The sequence below is a fragment of the Podarcis bocagei genome (assembly GCF_964188305.1).
Source record: "Podarcis bocagei genome assembly, chromosome: 12".
Classification (NCBI taxonomy): domain Eukaryota; kingdom Metazoa; phylum Chordata; class Lepidosauria; order Squamata; family Lacertidae; genus Podarcis; species Podarcis bocagei.
This window is the reverse complement of record NC_138137.1, coordinates 7,616,136-7,642,558: the sequence shown is the minus strand read 5'-3', so window position 1 is coordinate 7,642,558 and position 26,423 is coordinate 7,616,136. Positions and strand designations below refer to the sequence as shown.

At 41.4% G+C, this 26,423-nt stretch overlaps 1 protein-coding gene and 1 long non-coding RNA gene across 3 annotated transcripts in view; one reads left to right on the top strand and one right to left on the bottom strand.

Moving 5' to 3' along the window:
* The window catches only part of LOC308570422, a 204,522-nt gene that overhangs the window by 31,272 nt on the left and 146,827 nt on the right, over positions 1-26,423 (bottom strand). Inside the window, exons 2-3 of the long non-coding RNA XR_014001163.1 lie at positions 10,395-12,146; positions 1,883-1,910 (exon numbers count right to left, since the gene is read on the bottom strand). This is a non-coding gene — a long non-coding RNA (uncharacterized lncRNA). The remainder of the gene's footprint in view (positions 1-1,882; positions 1,911-10,394; positions 12,147-26,423) is intronic.
* Positions 13,260-26,423, top strand: part of BMPER (BMP binding endothelial regulator) — a 176,313-nt gene continuing 163,149 nt past the window's right edge. The window contains exons 1-2 of one of the 2 annotated variants that reach the window (XM_081165156.1): positions 13,260-13,449; positions 14,694-14,779. In XM_081165156.1, coding sequence (XP_081021282.1) covers positions 13,311-13,449; positions 14,694-14,779 — 225 coding nt within the window. In that variant the 5' untranslated portion in view covers positions 13,260-13,310. Of the gene's footprint in view, positions 13,450-13,550; positions 13,627-14,693; positions 14,780-26,423 lie in introns of those variants that run through there. The other variant, XM_081165157.1, reaches the window with a different exon arrangement.

Sequence of the window (26,423 nt, the reverse complement as noted above, 5' to 3'; positions counted from 1 at the left end):
CTTGAGAAAGGAGGTCTTTGCAGATGTGCATTAACACCAAGAAAGGTGATCTTGGTGTGAACACATCCCAAGTCACTCCCTTACTTTTGGCACTGGATATGTGAAGGCTGGTCCCTGGCTTGGAAAGAAGTCTTGTAGTTGAGATCATGACACAATGCACACTCACTCCTACAGCTTTCCAGTATTACAAAAATAAAAAATATGGTGCAAGATATTAATTTATTCTGTTGCTAGTTTTCTCCATTCCCTCTTGAAGTAAAGAGGCACGGCTGGCCTAGGTGGCAGGCAATCAGACTGGCAGTTCGTAGAGCCAACATTAAGGGGGTGCCAAATCATCCTGTTCCTCAGATTTTGGGTGATGGTGCTAGAAGTGTGGTGGGAAAGAGCCAAAACTACTTTCCACCTTGGGTGCCAAAATGTCTATGGGCCGTTCTGAGCTAACAACCAGCCAGGAGAAGTATGTTGAATGTTTCAAATACAGTTTGCCCTTTCACAACAGAGGTGGGTCATGTTCTGTCTGTTTCACACAGACAGAAACATTATATGCAACACTGGACTTCTGATTTGGAATTTGTATGCAGCAGTATTCAGTTCAAGCTTCCTAAAAACAGACTACAAAAGAGAAAGAAAGAAAGAAAGAAAGAAAGAAAGAGGGAACGAATCACAGCGAGGGGTGATACTCCAAAGTCAACATGAAACAATAATTCCTATGGGTGTTGGAATTTTAATTAAACATTTCAAAAGGTTTATGTGAATTTTGAATGTAGGTTTTTCACTGGGGGAAAGGGCTAATGGAAATGACGATAGCAGAATGCATGCCACTCTTTCTTTTTCTGATCCCCACCCCAAGAACAGAATCTAAGCCAAGTTAGACATGTTAAATGCATGAGTACAATGGACTTGGATCTTTTTTGTTAAGCAAATAGCAGCCACAGCTGAACAGCATCTGGACCACGAGGGCTGGAGAGGGAGTTTCTCTCCCTTACTGTGGTTTCAATGAAAGTTCCCTTCCCTAACTTTGATTTGCTTCAGGAGGGGAGCCGCATTTGGCACCAGTGGAGGCATCCCTCTCCCTCTGGATGCAAAAAAAGGTGACAGGGTAATTTTTATTGGGACCACAGTGAAGAGAAAGGGTTAATATCTCTCTTTTTACCCCACAGAGTCTTGATATGGCTTAAGCTCCCCTGTGGCAATTTTTATAAAAAGGATTTGGGCAAGTTAACTGCATTCATGCAATCCTAGTCATGTTTATTTTAGCCCTCAGAATTCCTTGCATTTTGCAATGTTCACAGTTCCCTCCTAAGAACCTTGGCATTTCAAAATATTTTCATTAAACTCTGGATATCCAAATGAACCATTTTTCTATCCATATGTGCAGCACAGAGTGGTCACCTATTTATGACTTGCAATGATAGCTAGTGGAGCTTCCTTGTACAAGGGAAGTATACCTTGAATCTGATGCTGGGAGACAAATCACGGAAAGAAGCCTTCACCTTAATGACCCAACAAAGGGGATCCTAGAGGCATCTGCCTTGTTGCTATCAAAAACAAAATGGCATTGGTCTGACTTAGCAGCACAATTCTTACGTCCCAGTGGGAGCCCCCCACATTTCTGACCATGTGCTCTAAAGCACAACACAAAAATGGCACTCTCTCTCCACTTTCTCCTTGGGCATTTGTTTCAAAAATGCAGCCGTATGCACATCACAGCCTTCACCCTGTTAGTCACGCGGCAAGGACCTAAGCATCCTACAGGTTGCAGAGTGAAGGTTTCCAGTCCCCACAGTAGAAGCCATCTGGAAGGGCCCTAAGCTAATGCCCTTGATGGCTTTTTATGGCCAGCATCAAGAAGGAAGAGGGAATATTTCCTTTGAAAACTTACCACAAAGATGTGAGTCACAGCCGGCCACCTAAGGGGTGCGGGTGGGGAGGGAAAGATCATTTTACAATTGTGCTAAGTTTGAATCTGGAAACTAATGACAGAGATATAATCTCTGTAATGCAGTCTTTATTTGATTTTTTGTTCGAGTTCATATACAGGATAAAAATAAATGCATCTAGTATACAAAGAAAGTGACTCTGGAAAATAAATCATGAAAGCAATTTTACCCATCTTAGAAGAACCCATTAACACATTTAGAATACACCAAGCCAAGTATACAGCTGTAGCTGGGACCAGCTGAGACATCTTATCTACTCTGCTGTGAGGCTGATAGTTCCCAACACTGCCATCTATAGGCAGTTTCTACGCACAACAATTTTCCTTCTCTGCCTGAAACCTGAAGAATCTTTTGGGTGGCTGTTCTTGTTTTATGCAATTCCTGTTATTTATTCATTCCTTGGTCTTATAAATATTATTATTTATTTAAGGAAGTCTCAAACATTGTTTAATTCTAAGGGAACTAGAGTAACTAGCCACTATTCTACAATTGTTTCTCTAAGTGTCACAAAAGAAGTATGTGAAAAAGATGGAATATATACATAAGTGCCTGAGTAGATTAAATTTTAGTAATTTTAACACATATATGTTGTGAGTACAATATACTCACTCTCCTAAAATGGGAGAATACAATAAAAGCAAAATAAATGCGAACAATATTACAGTACATGAAATTAATATTATGTCCTCGAGCCATCTTCTGTGGGTTTATCATTTTGAAGAATGTATAATCGGGAGGGTTTTCTTGTGTTTCTCTTTACTGACATTTTAAAAGGAGAATGTTTTTAGTACATCAGAACAAGCACAAAGCATGCAAATCATTTTAGGTGCGTTATATTGCAACACCAAAGAATACTGTCCAAGAGAAAAATTACAACCTCCACTCATTCCTTCCGTATAAGACTATGCGTGAATCTGCAGTTCTATGCACACTTAACATGGGAGCAAACATGTATGGGACTGAACTGAATATGTGAAAAAAATACTGGCTTTTTTTGTTGGTACCTCTAACATATCTGGACTGAAGTGACAAAATTCTAATGTGTACTTTTGATTTTCTGGCCTTCCATTAAATAGGATACATCTTTTAACTACCCTTTGCATGGTCTTTGAAACAAATTAGTCAAAGGGAAGCAAGCCCTATCTCAAATTATATTGTAAGTGTTTTTTGGAAGATAAAGCTTCTCATCTGAAGCAATGAGAAACAGAGAAGTTTCTGCTTTTCCATTCTGTTGATAGAGTCTTGGAAATCTGAAAAATGTCATTGTCTTGAAGAAGTCTTTTCTGCATGGAAATGCTCAAACTCTCCCCTTGTGAAGAAATGCTGCAACTATTCACCAAAGATGTCTCCAGTTATCTGGTTCCTGGTAAAACACTGCCCCTAGTTTGCCTTTTGGTGGTACTTTTTAAAAATAATACAGTGGTGCCCCGCAAGACGAAATTAATTCGTTCCACAATTTTTGCCGTCTAGCGAATTTTTCGTCTTGCGAATCACGAAATCCCATAGGAATGCATTGAAAATCAATTAATGCGTTCCTATGGTCAAAAAAAGTCAAAACAAAGCCAAATTTGGTACAACAACAGTTTATTAACTGCTCTTTAAAGTCACACATACTGTAAAGAGCAGTTCAAAAATTGAAGGGAAAATAAATTAACTTTATAAACAAAACATGTCTTTGTTTTTAGACAAAGGAAACAAAGCCGCGAGACGTTTTCGTCTTGCGAAGCAAGCCCATAGGGAAATTTCGTCTTGCGAGGCAAATCGAAAACGGAAAAACCTTTCGTCTAGCGAGTTTTTTGTCTTGTGAGGCATTCGTCTTGCGAGGTACCACTGTAGTGTGCACCCATGTGGTCATACCTGAATATTCAGACAGAAAACATTGCTGAATATGCAATCTTATACACATGTACCTGGGAGTAAGTCTCACTGAATTCCGTGGTATTTAACTTCTAAGCAGACATGGGTAGGATTGCACTGAGTAACAATTATTTCAAAAGGTACACACCAGTTCCACTGTCCACTCCAGTATGGCTGCACTCCAGTACATGCTTACTTGGGAGTAAACTCCATTAAATTTAGTAGGACTGACCTGTTTGCAAAATCCCATAAAACATTCCTCCTAACAAAACCGATAATGGACAGTCTGCAAATTATCATCTTCAGAAGCCAGTGAGGAATAGGGTGTCATAGGGTAAATGAAATATTGCAGGTATCTCAAGAGACTTCAGTAATATGTAATAGGTGGGTTGGATGCTCAAGCAGTTATCCTTGGGATGAGAAGAAGGTTGTAACAAGGGGACAGAAATGCTGGACGGCAGAGAATGATTTCCTGATGCTTTGGTTGGTTCAAAATCCTAACAGCAGCTAGATGATGCCTGTGGATACAAATATTTTCGCCCAATTTATCTTGAATTTCAAAAAAATGTTTCATGAAAAGGTGTTGTTAGGTCTAAATTTGCTAGCCTGTTGTTCTAAAAAACACACACCATGAAATGCTTTACAGTATGTGATTCCTTCAAAACGATTGCTTAGAAGTCCAACATACCTTGAGAATTATGCGTTTTCAAAGTGAGCAAAAAGAATCAGTTTCAAACTATCAATTTATTTTATAAGATTTTAATAAATATGAAGCTATACTGTAAATTAGCACTAAATTGACCAGGGTCTCCCTTTCTAATGTTCTTGATGCCAGCTGACTTTGTTAGCTAAGCTAACTTACGGGGACATAGGAATTTTCCAGACAAAGAACTGCAGCTGACTTGTGCTGTTCAGCAAGTGACTTTGTTACTGCTTACTCCTTATCAGCTACACCAGCTGTTTCAAAGGCTATCTTTCACAAAACACTTTTTATGACTGCGAGGATATTTTGTTTACAGTGACCAAGTCACAAAACAAAATACAAATGTGCCTATACAGTTGTGTTTGTTTTGTCTGTAGCCAATTTAATGGCATCCGCTATCACTTTTATGGCTAAAACTGACAGCATTTCCTATTTGTCTGGGGTATACAAGGGATGTGAAAAGTGCAAGTATCCATTGTCTTCATATGGGAGTGATTTTTTATTTTATTTTTAATTAAAATAACTTGTTCAGGTTTCAGATGCCTGGATTACTGTTGCATATGGGAATGTCCTCTTCCCGCTTTCTTTTTTGTTAAAGGATTCTGATTTCATTGTTTAAATATAGTCAGCAATCCATCTTTTATACAAAACAATTGCCTGTTCTGTGTTTCAAGGGAAAAGAACTAAAACAACCCAAGTGTTTAATTATGAGTCGTATCTACACAATATATCTATATTAGATACAGTATCCATAAGAGTTTATGAAGTGTTTTAACAATAGGTAGTTTAATAAAAACGTGCCTGAATTAATCAAGATTCTGGGGCAAAACCCATAAATTTAACCGAGAATGACAAAATGAAGATATATTTAGAATAGTTCACTAGCATTTCATTTAACATTCTCATTTTACATCTTCAGCTTTAAGTCTCGAAACAGTGCTTTATTAAATTTGATTGGTTTTGCCTAAATGTTCGACTTAACAGAGTTTTTAGTGAACTATTGAAATGTTCCAAGCTCTTACTTTAAATCTGAATGTATTTTGTAAGTTATTTACAGGAAACTAAATTACTGACCACATTCACATAAAAAACTAAACCTCAAGTTCATGTACACACACAGAGCCCTGGTTCTCCTACCATGTACCTAGAAGACTTCAGGAGCTTTCCCTCTTGGTTCAAGTTAACCATAGCTTCTCTCTCTGAACCTTGGACACAATTACCTAAGAATAAGCCCCACTGAATTCAAAGACACTTGCTTTTAAATAGGTATGTCAGATTGCGTTATAAATTATTGTTTTTCTTGAGCTATTGTGGTCTTTCTGTCTTTAAATTCAGTGCTGTGTTTGGATGACATAACTCTATAATAGCACAGGTGAATAGCATTTGGAGGACAATGAGTTAAGCCAAGAGGTGTATGTAATTATGAGACTAGTGATCCTGGATATACATATGACTGTACTTAACGAGATACATCTTTGACACGGTTTTATGTTATGATTCTTGATGACGCTGCTTCTAATCAACAAAAGGTCAATCATATGGTTAATTTCAGACCAATGCATTTACAGCTGGTTTTCTCTCTTGAAGTTATTTGGGCAAGCAACATACTATTTCAGTGATGGAAATGAAAATGTTAGGCCTTTTCTTTCCCATTTGGAATGGGGCAGGAGGACTTGTGCAGATTTTGAACTTGAAATGTTGAATTGTGTCCTGAATTATTATGCTATGCTTTATGCTCTGTTTCAACAGTTAGGGGAAATACTGAATTCCAAGGTAGAGATCAAAAATGTTACACTGCTCAACAACTGGTGGGTGGATTGGAACCATTTCAAATGACAAATGTAATTATGTGCTCAGTGCATTTGTAATGATATCAGATTACAAACCTAAAATGCAAATGAGGAGCTAAGGTGAAGATCTTCCTTTGTATTGCCAGTTGTTTGCTAATTTGCTGTTAAGTCACAAAATTCACAGGATATTTCAATCTGATAGTATCAAAATTTTATATTGCTGTGACACAACATATCCTTGGCTTAACAAAGGGCATGATGAAAATACTTTTTCCAAATTAAAAGAGTCATTCAAAGACAAAGGAAGACTCCAAACTGAGTCAGGAAGTCCGTTCACTAAACAACTGAGAAGGAACTTCCTGATTTATTCAGAAGCTGGTTTGGGGTCTTCCTTGGGGTGTACATCACTCTAGATTTTTCTCTAGATTCTGACAATGGAGAAGGAGTGCTGGGTTTATTTTGACAGGAATTCCCGGTTCATTTTGAAACTGCTATTTCACCTTTACTGATAGAGAAATGATTGTAGCCAAGAGAAATAATTGCTAATTTAGTAATTAGCTCCTGCAAAGACAGGAGTTCATGCTCTTTCTAAGTTTAATTTTGGCAAAAAAAGTTTTTCCCCTGAATATGTAAAAAGATACAATGGAAATGCAAATAAAAGCTGACATGTGTATATCCATATTGCAGGGGAGATATTGCGATTGACTGAGAGTGTAGATTACATCGGTCCTGCAAAGCAGTCCAATGTTGCTGTACTAATATTGTTTTGTGGTTGGGATGAGAAAAATGAAAAGGGAGCTGCTGATTTGTAGCACCAATGAGGGTGGTGGTGATGAATTGCTTCCCATCCAAGGAGGGAAACAGGGGAATTCTTGGGGGTGGTGGTGTAACTGTTGGTATAAACCAGGGGTAGTCAACCTTTTTATACCTACCGCCCACTAATGCATCTTTCTTGATGGTAAAATTTTCTTACCGCCCACCAGTGCTCGATGGAAGGAGGATTCAGCTTGTGCCATAGAACCCCCTCACGCCCACCTAGAATCCTGAAACGCCCACTAGTCGGTGGTAGGGACCAGGTTGGCAACCCCTGGTATAAACACTTAAATGGATACATTTATGTTAAAGGCTCAAAAATAAAAATAAAAATGAGGAGGGGTGTAAATTGTTGTAAGTGTAGTTATTATAAGGTCAATATTGTTCTACACTGCCTTAATATTTTATGTGGCCAGTTTATTCTTTTCTAAATATTCATATGGGCAGTTTATACATATTTTTATCAATATAAATCAATGACCACAAGAAATGCACCCAGAATACTCTAAATTTTAATAATAATAATAATAATAATAATAATAATAATAATAATAATAATAATAATAAAACTTTAATATATCTAAGCACAGGCATGAGAACTTTAGTTGCTATAAATCTTATATTTCTTATGAGCCCACACCCACCTCACCTTCCACTACCTGAAGTACCATTCCTGCTCTTACCAGTGTTAGAAACTGAGATATGAAAGCCAGGAGCTAAATGGCACCTTAAACCTAGGTTATGGGAGCAACAACTGAATGTCTAGGCGCACTTTTTTATAACAAGAATACAAAGCTGAAAATGAATGAACTGCAGCTAAAATATTAGGTTCATTTTATGTCTAGTCGTTCTCCTGCCTACCCCCCTAATATTCTTAAAAGGGTCTCTTCTCTGGTCTTCAGAAGGTAGGTGGAAGTGGGGAGGCAGAAAAAGGTCCTCATTCCTTCCACTCTGCAGTTTTAATTGAAATCTTAGGCGCAGTACTGCGCCCAGAGCTCAGAAACTACTCGCGCTAATGAAATTCTCTGTCGCAAAATGTGCCTAGAACAATGGGAGTTTCGAACACTGGCTCTTACACTGTATTGCCTGCCTGTAGTCAAGTGATAAAAGACATACGGTAACATAACTGTCGTATAATTCAAGAAAACATGAGTTCATTGCATTGTTTTAGGAATGGTATTAGGGGAAATGGGGATCTTGGGCCTTTAACAGCTTTGTGACAGCAGAAACGAAAAATGTTAAACCTAGTATGGAAATAAAATTACAGAAGAAACTCCATCTGTTGAAATTTTGTCCATCTGAAATGGTATTGCTTGTGTGTAGCCCAATTTATTATGGGGCCCTCCATTTCACATGCAAAACAGGATACAAATTTGTGTATAACACAAACTGTATGCAAATTTTATGCAAAGTTTCAAGGGGCAGAAGGCCCAATTCACATATTTGGCCCAGAAAATCCTGTTGGCACCCATGCTGTGTGGCATCCACAACTTCTGAAAGACACAGAGCAGCATTCATAAAGAATCTCACCATTGCCAGGAATGCAAGGAAACCCTCTACTGATCAGGCCAATCCACACTGTAAAACAGTCCCCATGTGAATTAGTGTTGCCTTTGAAAATAGTTTGGAAACTTGGGGTGGGTGTGGTTTTTGTTTGTTTGTTTACAAAATATGTAAGTTAACTGGGAGCAGACAAATGAAAATTATCTTGCCAGTCTTAAAACAGTTGCACTTACACAAAATCTGCTTCTTGTCTCAGTTCAAGATGCTGGTTGCAGCTTTGAAAACCCTAAAGGATCAAGGCACCTTAAGGACAGTCTCCTCTTTCACACACCTGCATGGCTATTAAAATACCCCTCAGAAAGAACCATTTTGGTTCCCCATCTTCAAAAATAAGACTGACTGTGCTCAGCCTTCTTTCTACTGCTCTCAGAGACAGAACAATTAATTAGCAACAATGGGATCTTCCCTCCAAATTCAAATGGCAATTGTGGAGAGGGAGAGTCCAGACTTGGGCAAAAGGATTAAAGTGCTCTCTTCACATACCATGATCCCAATCTCTCTCTCACACACTGAGACACACTTTCACACAACAGCTGCCATTTGCTTTAAATACGTACAACCACACAATATCATATACTTTCTGACCCTCTTAATTACAGTGGTACCTCGGGTTACAAACGCTTCAGGTTACAGACTCCGCTAACCCAGAAATAGTACCTCAGGTTAAGAACTTTACTTTAGGATGAGAACAGAAATCGTGCGGCAGCGGTGCAGTGGCAGGCCCCATTAGCTAAAGTGGTGCTTCAGGTTAAGAACTGTTTCAGGTTAAGAACAGACCCGGAACAAATTAAGTACTTAACCCAAGGTACCACTGTACTTAGATTTCAATCCATTTTGGCTTTTTCTTCTTCTTTGCATTAGGGCTATCTACCCAAGTTGTCAGAGAAGAGTGAATCAGGTCCAAATCAGTTGAAAAACACCACCTTTGTTTTGTAACCCTACTTCTATCAGGAATGTCAAAGGCAACAATTAAAAAATGCATGTACTGCTTCCTAGTCAGCTGGTACTAGATGTCTATGGATGGAGGCTATAATTTTGTCTGGATTATCTCCTGATGCATTTGAAATGTTACAGGAGCCTTAAGAGAATACAATAGGTGGGTTTCCTCGTGAGAATTAATAATCACTTTCCTGTTTCGTTCCATCGTTTGCTGACCTTTTTGCTAATTCTTCTATAGAGTGGAACAGCAGAGAATGGTTGCTTAAAATAATCTTTTCGAAGAGATGCCACAAAAACCAATCAGTTATTTTCTAAATAAGCGTAAGTAAAAGCTGCCAACAAACCTAAGCAGTAAAGTATAGAAAAAGTCCAGCACTGGAAGGAGGTGGATGGTAGTAAATGTGTTTGAATGGAAGTATCAGTAGTGTTAGCACATTTGCAATATATTGTGGAAAACACAGCTGATCTGTTTTTGCTTTATTGCATTTTAGTAACTGCTGTCATAATGTAAAGATGTGCAAAGCATGTGACTAACTTCTCTAAAAAGATGTTATATATTTATAGGTTTCTGCAGTCTGGCTTCAAAGTTTATGGATTCATAAGATCAGAGAAGCAAGCTGTTTATATAAAATATTCATATAAACATCCAATTGTGATAAGAACAGCATCCTCATCAGGAACTTGTACAATAAGGTATCTTATTAGCTCAACAATTGATAAAAGTATATTGTATGATTCTCTCTCATCACAGCAGCAAGAATCACAAATAAGGAGAACCTGAGCACTAACCTCAATGAGTTTTGCGCAACCATGAGTATATTGTGATTTAAATATCAACCTGTACAGACAGAACACAAGAGAGGGAGGGTAAGACAAAGTGAAGGAGCAGCAGGTATATTGAAATACTTTATTGTCACTTGTACAACTTGTATACAGTGAGATTACACGAGCACCCCCCACTCACATATTAAGAAGTATGTGATAATAAGAGAGAAGGGATTGGAAGAATATATTCAAATGATAAAAGACCATGATTAGGAGGGGCACAATGAGAAAAAACCCTGAAAGCAGAAATATATCTCCCCACCAGCAACCCAATTTGACTACATATTCAGGACTACCAGAACTCTCCTCATGCTTTAAAAAAAATTACTCAAATGCTCCAAGTCAGAACTCGGCACTGAAAATACGTTCTAAGACTGTACTTTGTGCTTGTGTGTGAATGACGTCCTAATGGGTGTGCAGAAAGAAGCCCAGGAAGAGCAATGTGGGTATGTGGGGTGGGAAAAGGTTGAATGTGATGTGGAAACACTTAGCCGAAGCATGACTCTGTTAGGGGTATGAGCAGGGCACTTTTTATCAGCCTGTTTATCATCAGTCAAAATGGGAATCATCATCATCATCATCACACAGGACTGTTGCAAGGATGAATATGATAAAAAGAAGACGTACAAGTGAGGCGGATGGAAGTAAAATATGTATGACTGTATGTATTCCAAACGTGGTAGCATGAGGAATGGCACAAAGAGCATGCATGAAATGGTCCTCTGAAGTGGCCTGCACACTGGAGGGAGAGAACAGCACTGGACTTAGGGAAGACTATCTAGCAGTGCGTGCTCCAGCAACCATTGGCATTCCTCACCTTGGATTGCCAAAGGTGTAATGAGACGTGGCACCTCACACAATTTTAAATGTAAGCTCTGGGATAGCAATAGGAGTTCTGGGAGGAGTGCCCTTCCTGAACCATCATTTGCCCCCTTTCCTATTTATTTAGATTATTCACACCTTCGAATACTTCTTACCATGGCTTGCATTATCACCATCCAGAAACAATTAAAATATGTGGAATTATTAAAGAAAAACAAAAAACCTCATAAGGTTGCGAACTTTTGAATTATTTCTTTAGCTGAGCCTTTAATCTGAGCCATTTTATCTGCAGCAGTTAATAAACTGTGATGTTTGTCTCTCTGCAATGCTTAATTTCTTTTTAAAAAAGGATGCTGGGGCTCAATTCTGCCTAAAAACCTTGCTTTCTGTGTGAGGCTCTCACTGGTGAGGGAACGTGCACCTCTTCAGCCTCTTCTTAGCAGGGCAGTCACCCGATTAAACTTAAGTGGACTGTTTGTATGAGTTTTAGTTGGCTGATTAAATTTGTAAAAACCTACAGCCATAAAAAACAATACAGTACTTCTGAAGCAAGAAGCTTTACTTTGTCCCTTCCTGCTTGTAGATGAGGCAGGTCTCTTGGAAGAGGCAACCGCTATGTGAGATGATGTTTCCTACTTGCAGCTTGCTTTTACATTTGTTTTACAGTGGTACCTCGGGTTAAGGACTTAATTCGTTCCGGAGGTCCGTTCTTAACCTGAAACTGTTCTTAACCTGAAGCACCACTTTAGCTATTGGGGCCTCCTGCTGCCGCCGTGCTGCCAGAGCACGATTTCTGTTCTCATCCTGAAGCAACGTTCTTAACCTGAAGCACTATTTCTGGGTTAGCGGAATCTGTAGCCTGAAGCGTATGTAACCTGAGGTACCACTGTACAGCTTTGCGTATTTTTTAAAAATACATCACCACCACCATCATCATCTTAATTTCGGTACCTTTAAAATGGATTAATCCAGCATATTTAATAATTTTTAAAATGCTTTTACAGAATCGGGTGGCGCTCCAATAGCACTTTACCCCGAAGTAGGCCCCAGTGAATCCCATAGGAGCCAACTCCTAGGTCCCTTCAGGCCCCCCAATAAAACATTTGAGGGGGCAGCCCCCCCCCAGTTGACGGGCATTGCCAATGTGGCCAACTATGCAGGGCGGGGCTTACTTGCCCCCCCCCAAATATCATACTGTATTCACTTGGCACCCCTGATGAACTCAGCGGGGCTTACTTCTGAGTAGGCAACAGGACTGCCCCGCAAGCCTTTGCACCTCCACGTCTCCTTTCCTCTCTCTATATAAGAGGGTGAAGGTCAGGCTGGCAGCGCGAATAAAGGCCCCGTTGCTGAAGGCCTCTCCCGGCACGACCTCCTGGTCCACGGGCAGGGCAAGAAAGTGCCTTTTCCTTGGGGGGGGGTCTTAAATTTCAAACCATTATTATTATTATTATTTCTCTACCTCCACCGACGCCTCGCCCCGCGCCAGGAGGGAGGCAGCGGGCTCTCTTCACCTCCCCGTCCCCTCAAGGGAAAGGGAACACGACGTGAGGCAAAGCGACGCGGCGGGACCGCGAGCGAGCTTCTCCTCAGAGCCTTTTCCCGCCGCCCCCCCTCGCAAGACAACCCCGAAGCCGCGCGCGGAGGGAGGGGCGGGGCCCGGCGGAGTCTCGCTGCCCCCCAACGCCTCTCGAGGGGGCATGAGGGGCGCCGCGTCCAGGGCGCCCGCGGGCGCAGCGGCGGCGGCGGCGGCTCCTGTCAGGGCACGAGGCGGGCGGGGGTCCCTCGCGCAGCGGCAGCCGCCGCCGCCGCCGGCTGGCCCCGCCTCGCCCGGCGCCTCTCCCCCACCCACCCCGCCCGCCCACCCATATCCCGCTCAGGAGGGGCCGGTGGGCTGGCGAGCGAGCGCCTCACAGCAGCAGCACCAGAGAGGGAGAGAAGTCCGCCTCCCGCCGCCGCCGCCGCCGCCTCTTCATCCCCAGCAGCAACTTCCCTGCCGCCCGGCTCCCCGCCGCCGCCGCCGCCGCCGCCGCCGCTCCTCCTCTCCTCCCGGGGACGATGCTCTGGCTCCTCAGCGGCAGCTCCCGAGCCGTGTCCCCGCGGCTCCTCCGCTCCCCCGGGCTCCCCTTCGCCGCCTGGCTCCTGCTGCACCACCTGGGGGCAGCGCCCATGGCCGGGGCTTCCTCCTTCCCCACAGGTGAGGGAGGGAGGGAGGGCGGGCGGCACGCGCTCAGGCTGCCCGCCCGTGCCCAAAGTTGCGGGGGTGAGGCGGTATGCGCGCGTGATGGAGGCAGGTTTTTTCGGGTCGTCGGAATGGGTCGGGGGCGGGCGAGGAGGTTCTTCTGCACGCGCGCACCCCGCGAGCATCGCGCAGGTGAGGATCCTCAGACAGCCGAGCAGCCCGGCTGCCGAGCGTCAGATCTGGATCTGGTGCAAACCTAAAGCAAGACACAGGGCTGTTGCCTTCGGAGATCAGTTGCATGCTTGCAGAGCTGGAGAAGGAACAGGCTGATAGCCGTAGGGTGCAGTTGCGTGGCGTGAGGACGGCCGCGTCTTTTCACTTAGGACGATCAGCATCAACACGCGGATAAAGCATTCCGCACTCGGGGAGTCCTTGAGAGCCTTTGGTCAGCAGATGTGGAGATGTTGAAAAGGAGAGGTGACCTCTTAAGTTGCATGCCTTCCAGGCACGTGAAGGACCTCAGCTGCTCTCCTCTCCACCCCTTGCTTCATGGAGGGAACACTTTACTGACACCTGGGGCGTCCAGAGAGATGTTGTGTCCATCTCTAGCCGTTGTGAGAAGTGTTAGCTTTCCAGAGATGCCCCGCTATGAAATTGTGTTTGAGGGTGTGTGGGGATATGTGTGTCTCCAGGGAGGTTTTGCTCACTGGACTCATTTTGCAGCAAATTGATGCTGATTATAGTCTTGGTCTTTGGGTTTCAAAGACACCCGTGGGTTGAGTTCATGCGATCTGATCCACATAAGTAAATGAGAAATTCCCACCTAGAGACATCAGGTCCTTATCAATGTTGCCTAAATTTCATTTTTAAAAGTAACACTCCCAAAGAGTTTCAAAGGATCAAAAACATTCCTGTCTGTTGAGACCAAGGAACAACTTACACAATTAATTCACCCCCATACTACTTCTACTTTGGACAGTTTGTGGATGGGTAAGACAACAATAATTTTAAAAAATGTACAAATGTTTAACAAAATAGTAATAATTCCAAATACTTGCATTTCTTCAATCAAAGGAAAACCCACATTTACTTAAAAGTAACTCCCATTCATTTCAGTGGGCTTTTCTTCCACATAAGTTTCATCCTAAGTATGTGTAGGACTACAGATTTTTTGACTGCAGTGCTGTGCATAGTTAATTCAGGTTGAACGTGAGCAAAGTGGGAGGAGAAAGTATTAATTTTTAAAATATCTATTGCAGGTTCTGTTGCAAAATGTGAAAATGAAGGAGAAGTACTACAGATCCCCTTTATCACAGACAATCCTTGCATAACGTGCATTTGCCTGGTAAGTGTGAATTCCACTGATAAGATCAAACAATAATGTCTCATGTAATCAAATTTCCTTATCTTTTCCCTTTGTGCCGCCAGAGATTAATTTCCAGTCCGTAATCTTGGAATCATATCCTTGACTTTTGCTTAGACACAAATCTTTCAGCTGACTTTGCCCATGACATTGTCAGGCTACCTGAACGCTCTTGTTTACAGGATGTATTTGTGATTGAAACTTTTCCCCCTCTAATGTCCATTGTGCTGAGCTACTGTTAAGTGGTTTTTGTGCTTGTAGAGTTTGTACTTATGGATGAGAAGGAATTGATGTTGAGCTGAGCCTTTGCTTATTTTCTGCCCAAGTTCTAAAAATTGGCTTCAGAGATGCAATGAAAAATATAACAGGTCAGTAACTGCAACAAAATCCAGGTACTTTAGAAGTCCAAGTCTGCTTTCGAAATGCAGTGTGTTATACATTCAGGCTCTGCATTCTTGGCTAGACATATTGTAATAAAAAGACAATGCCAGCACACATGATACTTCTATCAAAAAACTGCACTCCGAAGATGACACTGGCTGTTGTTTGTTCAGGAAGTTCAGATTCCCTGGTAGTTAACAATGACCCTGGTTTGTATTCTGCAGCAAAGGAAATACCCCCTTATTCTTGCAAGGGATCTCAGTTTCACAGCAGAAATGCTTTGCAAGCCAGACTGTCAGAGCCACATAAAATAATCACTGATAGTTGGAAAACAAACAAATTTGAGCAGATATTTTTAAAAGGATTTCCCCCAAAAAAAGTCATATGGGAACTAGAGTAGGAATAACTGCATTTATTTAAGTGAGGGAGGAGCAAGACCCTGCAGAATGTTTTTTTGGTCATAAAACGAGGGTTTTCCATCTGTCAGATCAGAAAAAGAGACAGGTGGTATAGGTCACCATTGCTCCAAAAACCCCAAACCACTCTTTTATTTATATTATGAAGGTGCCCAGCTCTGCAGTTTGTCTCGTTAAGTGAAGGCAGGTGTGCCTGGCCATTATTTAGAGAGCCATCAAAACTTTGAATCAGTGTTCGTGATAGTAACTTTAGAGGAGGAAGAGAAACTGGCAGAAAAAAATGGGATGGTGGGGAGCAAAGTGAAATATAATGAGTTGTCTGTGGTTTTCCTTTTCCCAAAGATGTCTGCAGCCAGCTGTTTTTCATGTGATTTGCAGTTGAATATATCACATATAGCTTGTGTTGTTCATATCTTATCATGTTTAATGTCCTAATTAGTGCTTCAGTTTGGATTTTTTAAACATAAAATGAAGATAAGTTACAATGTTAAACAGGTGCTGCTGCTAACCTTTGTACTGTGTCCTCCATATTTCTTGCAAAAATCCCAGAATAGCTCTTCTCCTGGCTATTTTCCTGCGGCATTATAAGAATGTTAGTTCCCTTTCAGTTTTCGTATGTAAAGGTTAAGCTACTAACAGATACTCTCCCATCCCACACCCAACTGAATATTATGTTACTTATTTTATATTTGTGTGTCCATGATTTTCAGTTTGGAGACTGTCATTTGCATTACTATCTTCCTTAAATTTTAAGGGCTCCTGTTCTTACTTTTGAGCTTTGGCTTATAGACTGAACTTTGGGTGCCTGCCTGCCCCTAGGTCTGTTTTAGATCATTATCTTGGTCCATCCAGAGTCTAGCCCAGTATAAGATGGAGCCATATTGGGCTCTGCTGTATAGCATTCCTGAACAAACGACACCCTCATTTTTCGCAGTACTGTACTCAATAGGCAGAGGGAAGGAGGCAGGGAATTCCCTGCTGGAGCATTACTGCAAGGACTAAGGTTCTCAGCATTCTGGAACCTGCTGTGAGCAAGTGCAATTACGTCTGAAGCTTCCTTGTGTCTTCGCCCTCCTCTCACACTAGTTGAAAATCTCCTAAATTCACTTTATGGATTAATGTAGGCTTGCGTGTGCATCCATCACTAACTCTTTGCTTAACCTAATAAAACTTGAACACAACACAGCTGCCTGTATTTATCACATATACTTTTTTTGAAAAAGGAAAGCAGACCACCATTCAAACAGGTGAAACCATGTGCATGCACAGTTTTTAGAGGGGTACCTTGTTGCAGGAAGAACAAGGCACTTTGTGGCACTTAAAAAGGTAAAGGTAAAGGTACCCCTGCCCGTATGGGCCAGTCGTGTCCGACTCTGGGGTTGCGCGCCCATCTCGCTTAAGAGGCCGGGGGAGACACTTCCGGGTCACGTGGCCAGCGTGACGAAGCTGCTCTGGTGAGCCTGCACCAGCGCAGCACACGGAGACGCCGTTTACCTTCCCGCTATAAAGCACTTAGGAGTCCACAAAATGCTTTAAGGTGCCATAAATAGGATGTCATAAACACTGCTATTTTGGGGGGGGAAACGCAAATATGTGAGTTCTAATAACTATTTTGTATATGAAATGTGATATCAGAGCACTGCTTTGTGTCTCTTCATTGAATGCTCTGACTGACTTGTCATTTCATAAGTAAAATAGGTATTAGGTCCCACACATTTCTCCCATTTCCAGTTGTGATCTTCCAGCCAAAAGCTCAGCAGCTCTTCTTCATGCTACAAGAGGTCTACATACCAAATTTGGCTCAGCTCCATGAACTTGTTTTGGGGTTATTGTGGCCATACTTCATGCAAATTAAGTTAATGATTTTTCATTGAAAAAGAAAACAACCCCAAATTTAGCAGATTTCAAGCTAATTTATCATCTTCAGAATTGCCTATCATTCCACAAAGAAGTTACATTCCATGTGCACAGAACCGCACAACAGCTCCCACTAAAGAGGTACATCAGATTGTAGTGAGTTGCACTTAGGTGTTTGAGCATTTTCACACTTGCCTTTGCACTATTTTTGTTAGTACTTGATCCTTGTTAGTGCAGAAGAGAAGCTGCAGAGGCATTTTCCAATGTGACCCTGCCAATGTAGGTTTTATATTTTCATTACAAAGAGGTTTAAACAAGAGCTGCTTTGGTCCCATTTGTGAAAACACCTAATGCTAATTCTGTAGTTTATAAGATGGTTGCCACTTGTACTATAGCAGTATTGTAAGATTTTAAAAAGTAACTTGGATTGTCTAGACTGGTATGTGTAAAAAATGGTTGTGTGAATTGTCTCTGTGCGTTACCTGCTGGTGAGCTGGAAGTACAACTTTCATATCCGTCTGTTTGTACAATCATTTCTGTATGTACTTTTGTAAGGGCTGTGATTTGTACTTGAATAATACCTTCCACTCGAGCCCTTCAGACTGTACAAACATTGACGAATGGAGCCTCACACGAACTCTGCGTCAAACAAGTAGCCTTACGTACAGAGAGATGTGATTTGCTTAAATGCGTTCCAAGAAGGCAAAGCAGGGAAAGGAGCCATAGACCAGTAGCCTTCAGCCTTCACAGACACAGAACCTGCTTTCAACACAAACATGCATTTAGGGAAGCTTTTTAAAAACCATATATCTGTATGGCAGGAGTGCTTCTGTTATGACCCACCTTATACTGAGCCATGACCCAATAATGGGTTGTGAGCCACAACTCAATAGTTGATTCTGAGCCACCAGTTAAAGATAGAGTATAGCACTCACCTCTGCTATTGTTTTAAACATCGGCTGAAAACTTTTTAAATTCAGCAAACCTATCCAAACATACAACTGAGTTATATATACTTGCGTTTAATTTTTACTCATTTTATCTAGGTTTTATTGATAATTGATTTATATTATTTTGTACATCTCTTCGAGATTTATTTTTTGTTGATGATGCGGTTAATAAATATTTATAAATAAACAGACTGTTATCTTCTAGCCCAAGGTATATAACTACTAGGGCTATTTGGAAGTAAAAGTCTGGAGTGTAACAATGGCATCTCTTAATTCTTCATTTTTTTATTCACATATATTCTTATTTGCCTTCCAGAGCTCTTTATTCTATGTCCATCAATATTTAGCCACGTTTGTCTTCACACTGTACTTGCACATGGGTGACTTAAAGTACAACTATTGAAGGACATTGCCCTCTGCAGGCATTCAGTGTTCATTCTTTTCTATGCATGGAAGGGGCAGGGTGGAGCTGTGAATGTGCCCCTTCTCCAGATGCCCAGCATCCCTCTGCACAGCAGAGTGTTTGCACCCAGGGATAGCCAAAACTTGCATGATTGACCCAGATCACGTGAATTTTGACTATGCATGCAGGCTGTGTGCAAATATTCTACTTTACTCGTTAATATCAGGCACATGGTTCACAGCAGGCCTGTTCTGTGCCAGCAGTATGCAAAATCACCTACTTTTTCCAGATATGTAACCCTTTATTTATATTTCAGTGTATGATGAGCCACATATTCTTTTGCCTGTGGCTTTTGCACTTCCACTTTGAAATAAGTTTTGGTCATCCAATGACCAGTGGCATAGCGTGGGGGGTGCAGGGGGGGCCGGCCGCACCGGGCGCAACATCTGGGGGTTAGGGTTAGGGGGCGCAAATCCACGGGTTAGGGGGCGCAAATTACTTGCCTTGCCCCGGGTGCTGACAACCCACGCTACGCCACTGCCAATGACCATGCTTTGGCAACATTATGACATGCAAAGTCTGTCTGGCTTTCTTCCAAAATATTGCAATCATGGTAGTATTGTGATGGGCATGCAGTTTGTCCCATTGTTGAGGGACGATGATAATCTTAAATAACCTGATTTTCAGGTCCCATTGTTTCAGTCCTTGAAAGAGGCAAGGAAACAGTAGAACCATGCCAGTTCTTGATGTTCCTTCTCTTTTGCTGGGAATGCGATATAAAACTTAAGCCTCCTTTCCTTGCTGTGCCACTACTGAGCTCTGCCCGCATTTGGTTTAAAAACATAAGAGGAGCCTCATTAGATCAGCCTAAAGGCCCATCTGATCCATCATGCTGTACTTACAGTGGTCAACCAGATGGTTATGGGGAATTCACAATCAGGATCTACATGCAACAGTACTCCCCACAGTTGTGATTCCCAGCATCTGGCATTTGTTCCCACACCCAGAAAGAATACTCAAGGCAACTTTTTAATAAATAAATAAATAAATAAATAAATAAATAAAATTTATTAAAATTTCCCAATCAACCAAATTGTATATTCCAAATTATACAAATTATCCAATAATCAAACAAGTCCCAATGTTATGCCTAATTATAAATTATTATTATTATTTAGCTGACTTCCCGTGCTTCGAGATCGGAGGGAATCCTAATCCTCAAGGCAACTTATTAAGTGATTAAAAAACTATTAAAATGTAACAAATTAGCTCATTTGCTAAGTGTGAGCAGGGGGAATCAATGTGGGAAGCATGTAAGTTGGCATATTATTTGCACCACAGCCAAGGATTGGGAGAAGGTCTCCCCCTTGCTAAGTGAGTCTTAAGTTAGTGAAACCCAAATTGTGTACCTGCACCCCACTGTCCAGCATACATCGTGATGTACAGACCAGGCCCCAAGGGAATCTCCCAAGCTTCCAGTTATGGGTGATTACTCCAAAGCACCATTATCCCCATAATGCCTTGGGGTGGTAGTGAATTAAGACCTTATCTTTCCTTACGTGCCTTCGAAAGTGGTGGGAGAGCATAGCCATTATGGTTAGTAGCCATTGACAGGCCTCTCCTCCATAAATTTGTCTAATCCTCTTTTAAAGTTGGTGGCTGTCACTGTATCTTGTGGGAGCAAATTCCACACTAGGTGCTGTATGAAGTACTTTTTTTGTCTTGAATCTTGGAACATTCATCCTCACTGGGTGGCCCCAAGTTGTAGTATCATGAGATGTGGAGAATGGAGGTCTAAAGAAGTGAGGGTTTTGAAAAGAACACAGCTCATCTTCCATCCGCAGATGAAAAGTTCCAAAACTGAATCGCATAGCCTACATGTTTCAGTTGTTGTGATTGAAATGCAGGATTAAGGTTTATAAGACTTCACAGGTGCATTAATGGAAGGCTGCATAACTAAGGTCAAGTCTTCATTTAGGCTGTGATACGTGAGGATTTAGATGAGGCAGGATGGGCTCACATTTATTACTTTACGATTTTAACATCAACTAATGACTTTTGATTTGTGACTGGTATATTACTTGTAACCTTTTTAATGTCTAAAGATAGGACTTTCATATTATCTCAGAAACAATGTTATTCAGTAGAGTCAGTTCCTGCATTCACATGCCAGTCATCAAGTACAAAATCATCAAGTGATGGGCCTGCACGTCTAAACCAGGCCACAGACTCGGGAATTTGAAGGAAACTCTCATTTTGCCATGGCATTATAGAATCATAGAGTTGGAAGAGACCACAAGGGCCATCGAGTCCAACCCCCTGCCAAGCAGGAAACACCATCAGAGCACTCCTGACATAGAATGTAGGGACCTGTTTTATATGAAAGTTTTGCAATACAGTCATACCTCACTTTACGTTTGCTTCATGCTACATTTTTTCAGGTTGCGTCCCGCGGTGACCCGGACATACCAGAAAGGGTTACTTCTGGGTTTCGTCGCTCACGCATGCGCAGTAGCACTAAATCGTGCTTTGTGCATGCACACAAGCGCCAAATTACGCCGCGCATGTGCGCAGATATGGCGCTTCAGGTTGCGGGCTTTTCACGTTGTGAACGGGCCTCCAGAATGGATCCCGTTCGCAACTAGAGGTACCACTGTGTAGAAAAGGGATAAAGCAACAGGAATATTTTATGGTACCACTGTATAGAAAAGGGATAAAGCAACAGGAATATTTTATGGTAAGCCTTGGTATAAGCGCAATAGAAGACCATATTTAGCTTGGTTCTATATCTGAAAATAGTTCACATGGGATATTGTAGCATTTCTTTGTAAAAATATGTCGTGCTTCAATGTTATCTCAAAGAAGGCATAAAATTGCCCCAGCATAGCAGAAAGAGCTGAAATGAGATCTGTGCATAATTACAGGATTTAAAATGTTTGAGTGCTCCCCACAAGATCAACCTAGCCTGAATTAAAAATTTTGAGTTTTTAAATGTCGGGAGATGATTATGGTCATGAGGGTTGCAGCTTGGGTGGTGTTGGTGGAACAAACCATATAATTTCATCCCATGTGTCATTGATGCATAAGACTGGACCATCTTACCAGATGGCAGCTGGGATCCAAGAATAACCATCCCATAAGCTGTTTCTGGATTTTCAGTTTTTAAAACAAAACCAAAGGGAAAGATTAAGCACACTACTGCAACTGGATGGGTGACAGGAAATGCTTGACAGTCTCTTCCATCACACAGATTTGTACTGGCACAAAAGAGGTGTGTGATGTTGCATAATGAACAATATGACCCAATCTATTGGAACATTTTAAGGCATGTTCAAACATACCTCAGTTAGGACTACTCCCCATGGAGCTTGGCATTGGGGGATTCATAAAAACAAACTGATTGACCGGGGCTTGCACCAGGGGACCCTCTGCACAGTGCCACTAATGCCCCCCTCCAATGTGGCACACTTTTTCTCTTGCTGCCACCACTGCCATCCATCTGTAGACCAGGGCATTGCATTTTAGGTAAGTTGAAATGGCGAGTGGTCACTTTGGATGGGAGCCAAGCTTGCCTTCCATTCAAAAGTGACACCACCGCCCACCCACGGCTAAAATGTAACCTGGAGGCCCAGAAAGGCTGATAGTAAGGTAGCACAGCCTTGTCAAGTTGGTGAGGAGACATTTTGAGCAAGTGAGGCCCTTGGCCTGACCACTGCGGGAGGGGGAGAGAAAGAAATGAGGAAGAAGCAAGCAGTGCGCCTGATCCACAAGCTGCTTTTGATGGTTAGTGAAATGCAAGAACAGAGACATGTCTTTTGTCTGCAAGAAATCCTTGGCTTTCTTCTATTAGACTCCTCACACCTTGGCCTGTTGAGGTGGTAAAACATTGTCTGACTAGTGCCATTGAAGACTGCAGCTTTGGTGCGCCGTTGCTTGGAATCAATAAACAAATGTATCCCTCCATACAGAAAATTCAATGTCAATGAGAAAAGCTCTTATTGGAGCATAGGGAGGGAGGTTTAATATGGAAGTGTGTTTAGTCATTTGATCCCCTACCTGGAGTCGGATATGATACAGCTCACACAGAGATTTATTATCTCAGTGAGGACTAGGCCTTAGTTAACTTTCAAAAGCAGGTGATCTGACATTGGTCTCTTGCTATATCTTGGAGATGTAGCCATAAGTCTCTACAAGCCAATCATTGCAAGAGCTGATTTCTCATTTCTTAATTATCCTGCTAAAACAGCTCTATGCTGAATCAAGTCTTCTAGGGATGTAGATAAGTTTTAAATTCTGTGGGTTTTTTTGTGTGTGTTGTTGTTTAGTACTTTTGAAAACTATGAGTGAAGTAACAGTTGATAAAAGCCAGAGTAATGACCTTGACAAATGACATCCATACCAATCCCCCCACCCCGCCAAACCTAAAGCCTGCCAAGTGTACCTGAGCAGCAGTAATTGTAGTTCTCAACCTTTTATCACCTAAATGTGGAACAGAAGGAAACCAATGTGAGCCAGAAAGTGTAATCTGGCGTTGGAAACATGAGAAAAGTTGGGAGACAGGCACTCAGGAAACGAGAAATCGGAGCTTTGCTTGGCATGAGTTTTATTCAGCATGAAACATCATTCTGTAGTTTAAATTTCCATTTCTATATCCAAATGTGCCATGTAGAATTTGACCTTGCAGTTATAAAAATTATGTGAAGCTCAGTGTTATAAGAATTGGGTTCTACCTTGCTTGAGAGAACGAAGAGGTGTAGTGAAGGAAACCTAAAATTCCTCACATCTGATATCAATAAATGAGTAAATAAACAAATAAACAAATATTGCTGACCAACACCCACACTCACCTGTCTTGAATTCTCTACATACCTGTTAGAAGCCTTTTGCACAACACCCCATTTGCAAGTGATGCTCAGTCTAAAAGCAACTGTTTGGCATATGTCTTTGGTGAAAACAGCAATATCTTAGTACATCAGGATCCAATTTTTGTTGTATCAAGGTATAATATGGCCCAGATGAAATGTTGTGGAATAGTGCATATTAAAAGAAAACCATCAAACAGTACTTTCAAACCTGTTTTATTCAATATAATTTCATGAGTTGATGTACATTGTCCAAAAGAGCCTACCTGAATTTAATCTTCCCTCACTTTAAATGCCTTTATTGCTGTAAAGTACAATCAATTTTCTTCTCCTCCCCTCCTGCACAGTGGTTAACGGTAACCTTTTATGGCATCATGCTGAAAAAGGTTTTGATCAGAATTTGGTAAGTGCATCCCAGAGTAGAAATGGGACCATATGCTGTTCCTTTTAAATGTTTTCACAGATGCATCAAATGTACACGAGACAGAAATCATGTTTAGAGTAGTGAGGTGCCTGAAGCATGTTTTTGTATTGTCATATTGACCAATGCTAAATTCGTAAGTGTGAATTAATGATTAAAAGGATGCATAAATAAATAAATCAAGAATGTAAAAGTTCTCCAACTACTCTACTTGTTATTTTCATTCTATAACGAACCCAGTGGCTGCAGGGCAAGAAGAACTGATGAAGAAATTACCGGTATGCTGGTGGTTCTCTGGTTGAAAGCAAAACAAACAAAGTTCAGTTCCTTTCTTCAGGTGCATAACTGCAGTCATAAATTCAAACAACAATTTATTGTATATAGCCAAAGGCCTTCACAATGAACAACACAGGGCAAAAAGTAAGATATTCAATTAGAATCACACAGCATAAATTTAAAATTACACAGCATAAAATTTTGAAATTACAATGCATTAACATAACTGGAGCACAGCTGCTTAGAGCAAATTTGGCTACCAGATATGTAATTTGTGGGTATTTATCAGCTAAGAGTTCAGCTATCCATTCCTGGGGGATCGCTCTGAGAACAAATCAACTGCATGAGATCCTCAACCTGGTTACATCCATAAATGCATTCCAAAGTATGTCCCCTCTAAGGATGCTGAGGGCATCTGTTGAAACCTAAGTTCAACAAAGACCCTATGTAATTGTGGAAAGGCCAGTGTCTCGAGGTAATGGAACCTTAGTGGTTGTCCTTGCTTTGAGGGCACTAAATAGAGTAATGGGCAGTAATAACGGATGTTCTACCTTGGTTGGTGTCATGGTCAAAGATCCACTTTCTAAGATCACACAAGCTAAGGGACAAATATTTATCCTTTTGGAGATTGTAAGCCTTAAGCTTGTCTTTACACTTTTGTGCCCATCCTTCTTAGTTGCTCCAACCAGCAGAGCTTGGTGATGATATGATCCTCAAAGGCATTTAGTCTACGCCAGTATCTTAAAGTAGGCTAGTTTAATTCTGGCTGCTATCGCAAGGAGACCCAACTCGGCTCTAAGGTGAGCCAACAGAGTCCTAGGAGAAAGCCCCAATATCTGCCTCATAAATTTAACTCTCATGTGAAGATCATGGTACATATGGATTTCTGGAGTGAAATAATTTTGAGAAATGGTCCTTGTAACATAAATGATTTTGTAACTAACAGAAATGACATAGAAATACAGAAATAACAACAGTCATTATATAGGTAAAATGGTAGGGTAAAGGACCAAGGGAGCCAGTATTTTCCACAGACAGCTTTCCAGGTCATGTGGCAAGCATGACTAAACCGCTTCTGGTGCAACAGAACATCGTGACAGAAGCCAGAACGCACAGAAACGCCATTTACCTTCCCACCACAGTGGTATCTATTTATCTACTTGCACTGGTGTGCTTTTGAATTGCTAGGTTGGCAGAAGCTGGGACAGAGCAATAGAAGCTCACCCTGTTGCGGGGATTCGAACCACCAACCTTCCGATTGGCAAGCCTAAGAGGCTCAGTGGTTTAGACCACAGTGCTACCTGCATCCTGTATCATTCATTCATACATTTGTTTGTTTGCTTGCTACCCATCTGACTGGGTTACTCCAGCCATTCAGGGCTGTATTTCACAGGCTGGGAACAATCTATTTTTCAAATGCGTTTCACATTTAATTGATCATAATGAGAACCAATACAATGTTTGGAAGTCTGCATTGATTACAGATTTTGACGTCACTCTGCCGAAAGAGAACCAATACTGTACAGTGGTGCCCCGCAAGACGAATGCCTCGCAAGATGAAAAACTCGCTAGGCGAAAGAGTTTTCCGTTTTTTGAGTTGTTCCGCAAGACGAATTTCCCTATGGGCTTGCTTCGCAAGATGAAACGTCTTGCGAGTTCTTGTGAGTTTGTTTCCTTTTTCTTAAAGCCACTAAGCCGTTAATAGCCGCTAAGCCGCTAATAGCCGCTAATAGCTGTGCTTCGCAAGACGAAAAAACCGCAAGACGAAGAGACTCGCGGAACGGATTAATTTTGTCTTGCAAGGCACCACTGTAGTAGTGTTAGCACATCAGTGCTGCACTTACTGCAAGCTGGAAAGTGCCAAAGGCTTTGCTTTGGCATAATTAAGAGCTCCAGAAATCTCAATACAAAAACACATAGTTAAAATGAATAAATAATAAAAATTTGTAAAGGGCACCCCACCAAATACCATAAACTAAATGGGGAAAGTGTAATATAGGTTGAAAATGTCTCTGGAATGTTTCTGCTTTATATGCAAAATGGGTCTGGGTCTGTGCTAA